This window comes from Heptranchias perlo, chromosome 35, assembly GCF_035084215.1.
Source record: "Heptranchias perlo isolate sHepPer1 chromosome 35, sHepPer1.hap1, whole genome shotgun sequence".
NCBI classification, from domain to species: domain Eukaryota; kingdom Metazoa; phylum Chordata; class Chondrichthyes; order Hexanchiformes; family Hexanchidae; genus Heptranchias; species Heptranchias perlo.
This window is the reverse complement of record NC_090359.1, coordinates 29,359,518-29,372,314: the sequence shown is the minus strand read 5'-3', so window position 1 is coordinate 29,372,314 and position 12,797 is coordinate 29,359,518. Positions and strand designations below refer to the sequence as shown.

Sequence of the window (12,797 nt, the reverse complement as noted above, 5' to 3'; positions counted from 1 at the left end):
AAATATTGGACATTAGAACTCGAGAGAGAGGCTTTAGTGAGCAAATGCACTGTTCAATGTGGTACTGAGGCAGTGGAACAGGAGTGTTCCAGTTAGCTGATCTTGGCTGGGGTAACAGTCCAAGTGCTAAAGTTGGTCTCAGCACCCCTGGATAGTGGCACAGAAAAATATGTTGTGGCTCCTGCTTCTGGTCACTATCCAGCAACTCCTGCAGAAAAGTGAATGTGTGGACAGGCGAGGATAGGACTGGGCTCAGCTGTGATGCCCTCCTTCATTACATTGCCGAGTAGCGCTGATTGGCTTGGTTCACACATGAAGAATGAGCACCTAGCGAGGTGTCAGATTGCAGACCAAAGCTCTGCCTCTCTGGGGAGGGGGATCCTTTGGGTGGGGTACTAGGAGTGGCTGAGTACAGGAAGTTCATGGCTTTATTGACAAGGAAGCCATTCGGCTTGGCTTGGCCTGGCCTGACTTGACCTGACGTGACCTGTAGAGGTCCTGACTGTACACATGAAAAAAATTTGTTTGACAAATTTATTAGAGTTCTTTGAGGAAGTAACAAGCAGGGTGGATAAAGGGTAACCAGTAGATGTATTTGGATTTCCAAAAGGCATTTGATAAGGTGCCACATAAAAGGTAACTGCACAAGGTAAGAGCTCATGGTGTTGGGGGTAATATATTAGCATGGATAGAGGATTGGATAACTAACAGAAAACAGAGAGTTGGGATAAAGGGGTCACTTTCAGGATGGTAATCAGTAACTAGTGGGGTGCCGCAGGGATCAGTGCTGGGCCTCAACTATTTACAATATATATCAATGACTTGGATGAAGGAAGCGAGTGTACTGTGGCCAAATTTGCTGATACAAAGATAGGTGGAAAAGTAAGTTGTGAGGAGGACACAAAGGGCTCGATTTTACCACCCGCTATCGGGTGCGTTTTCCATGGGGGGGCCCCGAAAATCGCGAAATCCAGGAGCGGGACCGGATCCCGCCTCGATCCCGCCCACTTCCAGGTTCCCTGCTGACGCGCCGGCGTGCGCGCACAGCCCCCGCTGGTGGGAATCCCGCAGGCAATTAAAGCCAGCGGGATGCCACTTGACAATATTTAGTTTGGTATTTCAGGTCATTAACTGACCTGATTAAGGGACTATGTGGGATTTTGGAACAACATGGGACTGTTTCCCACACTGGGGGAAACACTCCCAGGTCGAATGGACGTGTTGAGCTGTCAGCCTGTGGCAGCTGCAACGGTCCATTTGACAGGTGGGGGGGGGGGGGTGAGACCCTCACCCATTGCAGGAGGCCACTCTGTCACTTGGGACAAAGTTTGGCCTCCACCATCCTCCTCCTGACAGTCAAAGTCACCAACCTGCACACTTACCCCAGGGTCCGGAGACATGTACCTACCTTGCGGACCCCCTCAGATGTACATCTTGCGGATGGGGGCCGCCGTAGCTGCAGTCATGACCTCCTCGGAGGGCGAACAGCATCACCAGCCACACCATCCACGCCGTCCACCTCTGAAACGTGGAGCTCCACAACAGAGTGCTGTGACACATCCACCTGCACAGCAGGAGGGAGGGCTACCGCAGAGAGAGATGCGTCGCAGAGGGCACTACCCTCGCCACAGGTTCCACAGACCGAGGCTCAGCCTCCTGGACATCTCTGAGCAGCAGTCCACACGGAGGCTCAGAGTCACTCGACATGTAGCCGTGGACATCTGCAGCCTCTTTCATGCCGAGCTGCTCCTGGCTGGCCCGTGCACCACGTTCCTATCTGTCGCTGTCAAAGTCACCACTGCCCTCCCGAACTTCCAGGGTGCAACCGGGGACATCGCCGATGTCTCTCAGTCGTCTGCGCAGAAGAGCCCTGCAAATACACCTACACCCACTCTGCAGTGACACAATGGGTGGCATCAGTGGTGGGTCCTCATAGTGATACCCAGGAGCGGGCATTATTGCACAAACCGGACAGGATTCGCGAGGACATGGCAGTAGTGGTGCCAATATAATGCGTGATGTGAGTTGTTCTGAAATTCAATATAAGTAACAACCATGACAAACCCTCAAACACCCTTGTGCATCCCCTTCATGCTCACGACACGTTTGCCTTACGCTGCCTACTGCACATGTGTGATGCATGCCCTGTGGCTGCAGCACAGGTGGTGGCAGGTTGAGTGAGGCTGGCCGTGAGAGAGATGCACGAGAGGGTGAGTATGGGATAGAGCCATGAGATTGTATGAGGATTGGGTTGAGTGGTAGTGGCAGGATGAGTACTGGCGAGGTGAGTAAGTGCAGGTAAGATGAGGATGGGGTTTGAGTGGGTATGAGGGGTGATGTGACAGAGTAGTGTTGGCAGTGCCGAAGGAGATGTGGGGTGGGGGCAGTGATGTGGCAGATGGAGTGTAGGGGAAAGACTACGTGTACTCACTGTGGCTGATCTACTGAGGTCATTGAACCGCCTCCTGCACTGTGTGCAGGTGGGCGATATGTTGGTGGCGCAGGTGACCCCCTCTGCCACCTCGAGCCAGGCCTTCCTGGTGGCGGAGGCGGGCCGCTTCCTCCAGGAACCAGCCGGGGCTCCGGTTTCTGACCATTAACCTCTGCCCCTGAATTAGGGAGTGGGTGTGGAACCAGCCGCGATTCCTGCTTCTGACCATTTAACCTCTTCCGGAAATGCATGCGTGTGGTCATTGGCTAGGGACTGTGTTTGAGCTTAGCTGTTTACCCTCCATGGGTGACTATGCTGCCAACACCCCTGTGTAGGCTCACACATGAAGAATAGCCACTTGGGCTAACCATGTCCGTGGAACCCAAACGCCAGCAAAAGTCAACGTCTTCAGGAGAGGAAAGTAGTGAAGAAAAGCCAGTTAGCAGATTGTTCTTGGGGTTAATGACTATCCATCAATACGAAGCTCCCTCAAGGTGTTTACCTGAGTAATTCCTCCAACCAGTTTTTTATATCCTGCTGATATAATCACTGACAGAACAAATTTTTAATCAACAACAGATGATAAAGGCTCTGTCAGTGAAATATGTATAATCCAATCTTTGAAGGTTTTTTTTGGGACGGTAGAAGACCCATTTTTCCCTATGCCTTTGTATCTGTGTGCCATCTTTGGTAGGGTTAGCTTGTGACCCTCTGAAGTGGCCTTGGGGAGGTACCAGAACATGGTCTAGGCTTGGATTTTCTGCTGGTTACTTTCCCCTTGCTTTGAGCAAACACCTGACCTGTATTCAGTGGCATGGTTCCAATCAGCAGCTCCACCCCTTAGCAACTGGTGTGATGATCCCCATGTTGCGTTGCTCCAATCTATCAGTGTTTCCTCTCCTCCATTGCAGCATTGACAGCACTTACAGTGCTCTACCGTCACCCTGGATTAAGATCCTTAGTCTATATGACTTAGTTCCACTCTGGGCAATGCATTTTCCAGTTGAGGGAACACTACAGCAGAACCTGATGCAGCCATTTATAATGTGTTCAGACTGCCCTAATAAAACCGTTCAGTGGGCAGAGTGTAGAATCCATTCAAAGCCCACCTGAGTGACTTCTAAATCACTTGCCTGCTCCCCGTAACCCATTTTCTTAGCGTACTTTTTTTTAAATAACAATGCTATTGTCAAATGATTTGAGTTGTGTTTGTCACTGAGTGGAGCAGAAACCAATGTTATTGGCTGAAAAACGGTTTATTGACTATGTGACATGGAAAGTAACCTAAATCATGTCTTTGGAAAGCATACGTCCAATTTTCCGGATCTTTGTGTGCTCTTAGCAACCACCAGAACCACCAGAATTGTCTCTGCCTCCACCAAATGTACCAAAGAAAAGACTTCATCAGACTTCTGAGTTACATGTTCCCAATATTGTTTCATGGATTATCTTCTGCATCCAGCCATTCACCGCATATTGTCCATTTTAGCAGGACCACAGAAAAATCCAAAAGTGCAGTGAAGAAGTGGGCTTCGAAATAATCTGCATTTGCTGTTTTTGCTTATCCAAGTAATACTTCATCAACAAGTTGAGGGAAGCTTTCCTGTCAATCAGATGATCTGTGTGCAAATTATAATTTAGATGGAAAAATGTACTGAGCACTCTGATACTGAGGATACGGGACAGACTCTCTCCTGCTGTAGCTCTGGCAATCACTCCTTCAGCTTTCATGCTTGAATCCTCACCGTGTACCTTGGTTGAACTTTATTTTTAATTAAGAAAACCAGAGTGAAGGGCCAAGGCCAATAGTGCAGACACTAGGAAAGTTGAAAAGAGTAGGAGAGGACAAAGTAAATGGAGACGAGGTGGCTGGGTGATACCAGGCTTGGATTTTAAAACCCTAGGAAGAGAAGACTGAAGGAGGTAAGGAGCTTCATATTTGGGAAGCCCTGGTAAAGAATGAGCTAGGCAGTGGGAGACCGTGAGATGAGCCTTGACTTAGGCACAATGAGGAGGGAGAATGTGCAGGATGGAGTATTTAGAACTTGGGGAATAAAAGAGGAAATCTCTGGGAAGGAATAACTTTATTAATATTGATTTAAAATGGAGAGAGAAAGGAAAAATGGCATTGTGGACTAGAGTGGAGACCAGCTGTTTTTGTACCTTGTCCTGAAGTTTGCGAAAGGAGTTGGAAGAGCTGCCCCAAATTTGGGAGCACAATTGAAGCCTTGGATAGAGAGTTAACAAGTTTTAAAAGACAAATGCTTTGCACAAAAAGAAAACACAGCTTCCTGGAGGCAGCTTTAGTGCTGGAGAAGATGTGGAAGTTCTGTGTGAGATCAGTGGAGATGGTGAGGCCAGGAGTGTCAATAGATGAAGGACTGGGGATGGAATCCTCAAAAGTAAGACGTGGGACTTGTTGGATGGGCTTGGGAGAAATATGAGGAAACTGTCTTTGAAGAACTTAGGAACATAGGAACAGGAGTAGGCCATTCAGCCCCTCGTGCCTGCTCCGCCATTTGATAAGATCATGGCTGATCTGTGATCTAACTCCATATACCTGCCTTTGGCCCATATCCCTTAATACCTTTGGTTGCCAAAAAGCTATCTATCTCAGATTTAAATTTAGCAATTGAGCTAGTATCAATTGCAGTTTGCGGAAGAGAGTTCCAAACTTCTACCACCCTTTGTGTGTAGAAATGTTTTCTAATCTCACTCCTGAAAGGTCTGGCTCTAATTTTTAGACTGTGCCCCCTACTCCTAGAATCCCCAACCAGTGGAAATAGTTTCTCTCTATCCACCCTATCCGTTCCCCTTAATATCTTATAAACTTCGATCAGATCACCCCTTAACCTTCTGAACTCCAGAGAATACAACCCCAATTTGTGTAATCTCTCCTCGTAACTTAACCCTTGAAGTCCGAGTATCATTCTAGTAAACCTACGCTGCACTCCCTCCAAGGCCAATATGTCCTTCCGAAGGTGCGGTGCCCAGAACTGCTCACAGTACTCCAGGTGCGGTCTAACCAGGGTTTTGTATAGCTGCAGCATAACTTCTGCCCCCTTGTACTCTAGTCCTCTAGATATAAAGGCCAGCATTCCATAAGGCTTATTGATTATTTTCTGCACCTGTTCATGACACTTCAATGATCAATGTACCTGAACCCCTAAGTCCCTTTGGACATCCACTGTTTTTAACTTTTTACCATTTAGAAAGTACCCTGTTCTATCCTTTTTTGATCCAAAGTGGATGACCTCACATTTGTCTACATTGAATTCCATTTACCACAGTTTTGCCCATTCACCTAATCTATCAATATCCCTTTGTCATTTTATGTTTTCATCTACACTGCTTACAATGCCACCAATCTTTGTGTCATCGGCAAACTTAGATATGAGACTTTCTATGCCTTCATCTAAGTCGTTAATAAATATTGTGAATAATTGAGGCCCCAAGACAGATCCCTGCGGGTCTCCACTAGTCACATCCTGCCAATGTGAGTACCTACCCATTATCCCTACTCTCTGTCACCTTTCGCTCAGCCAACTTCCTAACCAAGTCTGTACTTTTCCCTCTATTCCATGGGCTTCTATCTTAGCTAACAGCCTCTTATGTGGGACCTTATCAAATGCCTTATGGAAGTCCATATAAATAACATCCATTGACATTCCCCTGTCCATTACTTTAGTCACCTCTTCAAAAAATTCAATCAGGTTTGTCAGGCACGACCTACCTTTCACAAATCCATGCTGGCTCTCTCTGATTAACTGAAAATTCTCGAGGTGTTCAGTCATCCTATTCTTAATTATAGACTCCAGCATTTTCCCCACAACAGATGTTAGGCTAACTGGTCTATAATTCCCTGGTTTCCCTCTCTCTCCTTTCTTAAAAAGCAGAGTGACATGTGCAATTTTCCAATCCAGAGGGACAGTTCCTGAATCTGGAGAACTTTGAAAGATTCTAGTTAGGGCATCTGCAATGTGCTCACCTACTTCCTTTAAAACCCTGGGATGGAAACCATCTGGTCCTGGGGATTTGTCACTCTTTAGTGCTGTTATTTTCTTCATTACTGTTGCTTTACTTATATTAATTTTATTGAGTCCCTGTCCCCGATTCAATATTAGTTTTCTTGGGATTACCAGCATGCTATCCTCTTTTTCTACTGTAAATACTGACGCAAAGTAATCGTTTAACATGTCCGCCATTTCCCCATTGTCAATGACAATATCCCCACTTTCAGTTTTTATGGGGCCAACACTGCTCCTGACCACCCTCTTTTTCCTAATGTAACTATAGAAGTTCTTCGTATTGGTTTTGATACCCCTTGCAAGTTTCTTTTCATACTCTCTTTTTGTAGCTCTTACTATCTGTTTTGTGACCCTTTGTTGATCTTTGTATCTTTCCCTTTCGCCAGGATCTGTGCCATTTTTTGCCTTTTAGAAAGATAACTTTAGAAAAGATACTGATTGCTGCATTGAAGGGCACGGAGGATATCCAGAAAACATGATTCAGGCATTATCATAGAATGATACAGCATACTGGATGGGACTGGAGGGTGTGATATCTAACGGAAATTTGTGAATGTTGAGTGCAGACATCAGCAAAAGTGTGGATAGGATTGGCTGCTGAGTGAAGGAACAGAGTGGGAAAGGCAAAAGAATGAGTGGTCCATTACTTAATGCAGTATGGTTTGAGAGGACAGTATAACATCTGTTTATTCTCGTTTTTAATCAAGGACTTCAAAAAAAAATTTAATTTTTAAAAAATTCTTGCCTCCTCCCCTTAAGACAGCGACTTTTGATTGGGCTAGAAAGGCTATTGAGGCTTGAGAGGGTGCAAAGCAGATTCACGCGGCTGCTTCCGGGTGTGAGGAAATAGAAATACGAATAAAAAGCTTAAAAAAGTCATTTTTTTCTCTCGTTAGAACAATGCAGATTGTGGAGTGATATGATAGAAGTGTTTAAAATGATGAAAGGGTGGAACAGGATTGCTGGAAGCAGCATGTTTCCAGTCATTAAGGGACCAAGAACGAGGGGCCATCGATACAAGATTAAATGTAAGAGATTTAGAACAGAGGGCAAGAGGAACTTCTTCACAGAGAGTTGTGAGGCTGTGGAATTCACTGCCAGGGTTGGTGGATGAGACAGAAACTATGTCAACATTCAAGATTAGACTGGAGAGGTAGATGAAGGGATATGGGAAGAGGGCAGGTAAATGTGATTAGAACTGTTTGTTCGCGTGGAGAGTAAACGCTGACATGGACTGGTTGGGCCAAATGGCCTGTTCTGTGTTGTAATATCTATGTATTTCTTCTGCATGCTATCCTTTTCACTAAATTGTTTCTTATTTGTATATTTATCTCATCTATTTTTTCCTTCTCTGCCTGCTCTTTCTGGTTGCTTTCATTTTCCCTGCCCCTTCCTTCCTTCCTAGTTTAAATGAGTTAGAAAAGGCTTGTATGGGCAGATGACACAAAACTTGGAAGTGTAATGAACAGTGAGGAGGATAATGATGGACTTCAAGAGCATATAGACAGGCTGGTGGCATGGGTGGACATATGGCAGATGAAATTTAACGCGGAAAAATGCGAGGTGATACATTTAGGTAGGAAGAATGAGGCGAGGCAGTATAAACTAGAGGGCACAATTCTAAAGGGGGTGCAGGAACAGAGAGTTCTGGGGGTATATGTACACAAATCATTGAAGGTGGCAGGGCAGGTTGAGAAAGTGGTTAAAAAAGCACACATGATCCTGGGCTTTATAGATAGAGGCATAGAGTACAAAAGCAAGGAAGTCATGATGAACTTTTTATAAAACACTGGTTCGGCCACAACTGGAGTATTGTGTCCAGTTCTGAGCACTGCACTTTAGGAAAGATGTGAAGGCCTTAGAGAGGGTGCAGAAGAGATTTACTAGAATGATTCCAGGGATGAAGGACTTTAGTTACGTGGATAAACTGGAGAAGCTGGGGTTGTTCTCCTTGGAACAGAAAAGGTTGAGAGGAGATTTGATAGAGGTATTCAAAATCATGAAGGGTCTAGACAGAGTAGATAGAGAGAAACTGTTCCCATTGGCAGAAGGGTCAAGAACCAAAGGTGACATATGGAAAAACTTTTTCAGGTAGATTCAATCATGGCCTTCAAAAGGGAATTGGATAAGTACTTGAAGGGAGAAAATTTGCAGGGCTATGGGGATAGGGCGGGGGAGTGGGACTAGCTGGATTGCTCCTGCAGAGAGCCGGCGCAGACTAGATGGGCCGAATGGCTTCTTTCTGTGCTGTAACCTTTCTGTGATTCTATGGAGAGTGATGCTGAATGAGCCCATCAAAGGTTGGATTTGGTTGATGGGTCCTGTGCACAGTTGTTCAGTCAGCTTGGCTCAGTTGGTAATATTCTCGCCTGAGTCAGGAGGGAGTGGGCTCACACCCTGCTACAGATTTGACCATATGGTCTAGGCTGACTCCCCAGGACAGTACAGATGGAATACAGCACTGTTAGATGTGTATCTTTCAGATGAGACTTAAACTGGGGCCCCCTCTGCCTGCTCAGTTGGACATAATACAGTTCATGGCAGTATATTTGAAGAAGAGCAGAGTTCTCCCGGTGACCTAGCCACTATTCCTTCCTTGGCCAACACATAAGAGATTCTCCAGTGATTCATTTATCCCTTTGTTGTTTCTTGGACCCTGCCGTGTGCAAATTGGCAGCTAAGTTTGCCGACATAACAACGGTGATTGCACTACAAAAATCAAATACTTTGTGATGTCTTGATAATGAATTACACAAATGCGAGCTCTTTAGTCTCAGGTGATTTAATTGGAGGCTCTGCCTTTTTAATGAGCTGTTTTTCTCCCACCACCCCCCCCCCCTCACCTCCCACAGCATACCACTGTAAATGTGTGGACACTTGGCTAACACAGACCAAAAAAACTTGCCCAGTCTGCAAGCAGCGCGTTCTGCGTTCAGCTAATGACTCCGAGTCCGAGTCTGATACGGACAATCACCCAGAAGATGATGAACGGCACTCAGAACGCACGCCACTTCTCAGGCCATCCTCGTCCACCGCCACTCAGTCATTCGGCTCCATGGCTGACTCCCTTACGCAGCACAGCGGGGACCGCTCATCTGGGTCCAGTGAGGACGGTTACAACGGTGCCCACACTGAGGGGGAGGAAGTATCAGGCTACAAGCAAGAGGGTCAAAGTGGTTCTGCAAACGCCACAGGGCCTGGGTCTGAGTCCAGCCTCTATCCTGGGAATGTTTTCAATGTGTAATCAGGAATCTCTGGCTTTATACTGATCTTATTTCTGTAAAACTACAATCATTAATGTGTGACTCAAGCTCCACCAGGGCTTTATTTAGGATTTGTTTCGGGCTCATTTTTAAAAAAAAATATATTTTTGGTGCGAACAGGGTGGTACTGCTGTTCATGCACACCGGTTATTACTTTTGGTTTTGATCATTGGAGCACCAGGGCTGGTTTTGTAACTTTACATTGGCATGTCACACAGTGCCGACAGAACGGAAACATTTTCAACTTTCTGTAACCAATGGACATTCCATAGGGGGCACAGGGAGAGGAGAATAGCAGCTACAGACTGCAGTGGGATATCTCTTGTTAAATACCAGTGTAAAGTAGCATTTCTGTCCTTAGTTCTGTAAGAAGTGCATGAATCAAGCAACCTGGCTCCCGGAGCCCCTTGCTATTTTCTGCACTGTTCCTGTTCTGAGTTGTATCATCCTTTCCCTGCAGACTTATACCATTGCGTAGAAGTGAGCTGCTCTCACTTCCTGTCTTCTGAGCCCCCTGCCACCCCCCACCAAGAAAAAGACCTGGGTATATGTATATGTATATATATATATATATATGCTTCCTTAATGTGTAGTAGAGAGCTCCTAATGGTTGGAGTCTGTACACAGAAGCATCTACAGGTCGTGTACTCCTGATACTCCCGAGACCTTCCAGAGTCGCCCCGGGTGGCATCGGGAGTTTGTCTGCCAATATATTTGTACAGTTCTCTTTTGTATAGTACACTTTTTGTAAGCATGCTCACCAAGCTGTTCTTGTTTGTTACAATCGTGCAATTAACTGAAGAGGCAGTTGGTACTAAATTGTGATCATGCTGGTGATGTTGACCAGAGGCCAGCCAAGAAAGTTTGCAAATGAAATTGGGTGGGTGGGGAGGGCCCAGAGTCAAAAAACCACTGAAGAGGTGCAGCCCTTGATGTTCGGAGTAATCTCTTACTTACCCAGTTTTCTGCTTTATTTAGCTGCATGTGGCTAGATCCTGGTTTAAAAAAGAATGTAACAAAACAATGTACACCTAGAAATGAGGGGCACTAGATCTGAGCCTGTGGGCTCTGGTTTCGAGACTGGTACTGCTGATAATCTTTTACCCTGTGGGAATGAGTGCCTCACACAGACAATAAATGTGCACAAGTAAGTTGAATGACTCTGGATAATCAGCTGCAGCACCCTGCTACACTATGACTGTCCCAGGGCCCAGTCCTCAGGCTGAGCTGTCAGCTGTGTGGTATTGACCCCAGTGATGTTTCGTGGGGCATTTGGTTGTATCTTGTGTTGAGGCACTGGATAGTGAAGGATGGGAAACTGTGTAATGTCACCAGTACAGTACTGTGCTGTCATTCCAGCTTTCAAGAACCCTTTTCCAGATACACCACTAGAACCAGCAATCATCACTGTGCCCTTTTACTGAGCGTTTACACACACAGATCTACGTGCCCTTTTACTGAGCGTTTACACACAGATCCACTTGTCCTTTCACTGAGCATTTACACACAGAGACTCGCACTCTGACCAATTTTTGTTCCTTTCTTCCCTCTCTGCCTTGTTGCCAGCTCAGTAAAATAAAATTAATATCGAAAGGTTGATGTTTTGAAATCTAGAATTTCCTTTTCTGTTTAAATTTGGTATGTAGCTAAATGACCTGACAAGTAACTCAGACAGGAAGGAGCATGTTTATGTAAAAATTTCTGCAATGTTTGGACATGAGCAGTGGTGTCGATCCTTCACTGCACCTGGCTCCTCCGCAATATAACTCCCAGCTTAAAGAAATACAAACAAGTGAGAAGGACGGGCAGGAAAAGACCAGCCGCTCCATCAAGCCTCAAGCATCAGGACTACAACAACAACTTGCATTTATATAGCGCCTTTAACGTAGTAAAACGTCCCAAGTGATTACTTCCCCCTCCCTTTGCCATCTAATCTCCTGGGTGAGGTAAAAAAACAGAAGAAGCAACCCTGGACCAAAGAGGAGGGAAAAAATTGGAAAAGGAGATTTAGTGAACCTTGGTATGAATGGAAAAGCCATTGTGTCCTGCTGAATAAATCTATCAAACAGGGGAAATACCTAATGCTACTCACAAAGCCTTGTGATATGACTGCCTTGGGCTATTAAAATAAAACTTAAAACGTGCTTTGAATATTAGAAATAGAAGGTGCTGTTATCAGCCTTGTGCTGTGATCAACGCCTCTGTCTATGACAGTTACTGGTAATACTGCTGGCCTCACCGGTGCCCCGTGTTCGCGCTCTCACTATGTGTAAAAGTGTTTGCGGTTCCTGCTACCGCATTCACCATCTCAGCTGCCCCTTGCAAAATATAGCTGAATCCTGCCTGTGTTTGAGCGATATTGGTAGGAGCTTGGGACCAAGTTAGACACCTGCCTGTGCTTGGGCACTGATGCAAGCACGGAGGGAGGTGGTAATCGATTGGAAAAACTGGAGGTGGTGAGCAAAGAGAAAATGATAAAAGGAATTGATAGAGTCGATACAGAGAAACTATTTCCTGTAGTGGGGGAATACAGAACAAGGCCTTTTAGGAGTGAAAGCAGAAAGCAGTTCTTCACACAAAGGGTAGTAGGAATCTGGGACTCCCTTCCCCCAAAAGGCTGTGGATGCTGGGAGTCAATTGAGATTTTCAAGACTGAGATCGATAGATTTTTGTTGGGTAAGAGTATCAATGGATATGGAGCAAAGACAGGTCATTTGAATTGAGGTATCGATCAGCCATGATCTAATTCAATGCCGGAACAGGCTCAAGGGGCTGAACGGCCTCCTCCCAGTCCGAAGTAGAGGAAAAGTGGTATTGCTGTGTATAATGACACCACTGTGAATGCCAATCTCATTTTTAAAAATAAACCTGAATCAGGTTGAGATTGTAGAACATGTTGGTAGTGGGAAAATCTCTCTCTCTTTCTTTGTCCCAACCACCCTAAAGAAATTTAACTCTGACTCAATCTTTGGTTTATCTCCAGGGGATTGGCAGGCAGCACTGTTAATACATGTCATTAACTGTATTTTTTTATGACGGGAAAAATAAACCCAGGTAACATTGGTTTAAGCTGCA

The 12,797-nt window shown here is 45.5% G+C and overlaps 1 protein-coding gene across 4 annotated transcripts in view; it reads left to right on the top strand.

The window, feature by feature from the left end:
- Positions 1-11,319, top strand: part of LOC137302560 (E3 ubiquitin-protein ligase RNF13-like) — a 107,903-nt gene extending 96,584 nt beyond the window's left edge. For all 4 annotated transcript variants that reach the window (XM_067972302.1, XM_067972304.1, XM_067972301.1 and 1 more), the window contains one exon: positions 9,312-11,319. In XM_067972302.1, coding sequence (XP_067828403.1) covers positions 9,312-9,703 — 392 coding nt within the window. In that variant the 3' untranslated portion in view covers positions 9,704-11,319. The remainder of the gene's footprint in view (positions 1-9,311) is intronic.
- Positions 11,320-12,797: the final 1,478 nt, after the last annotated feature.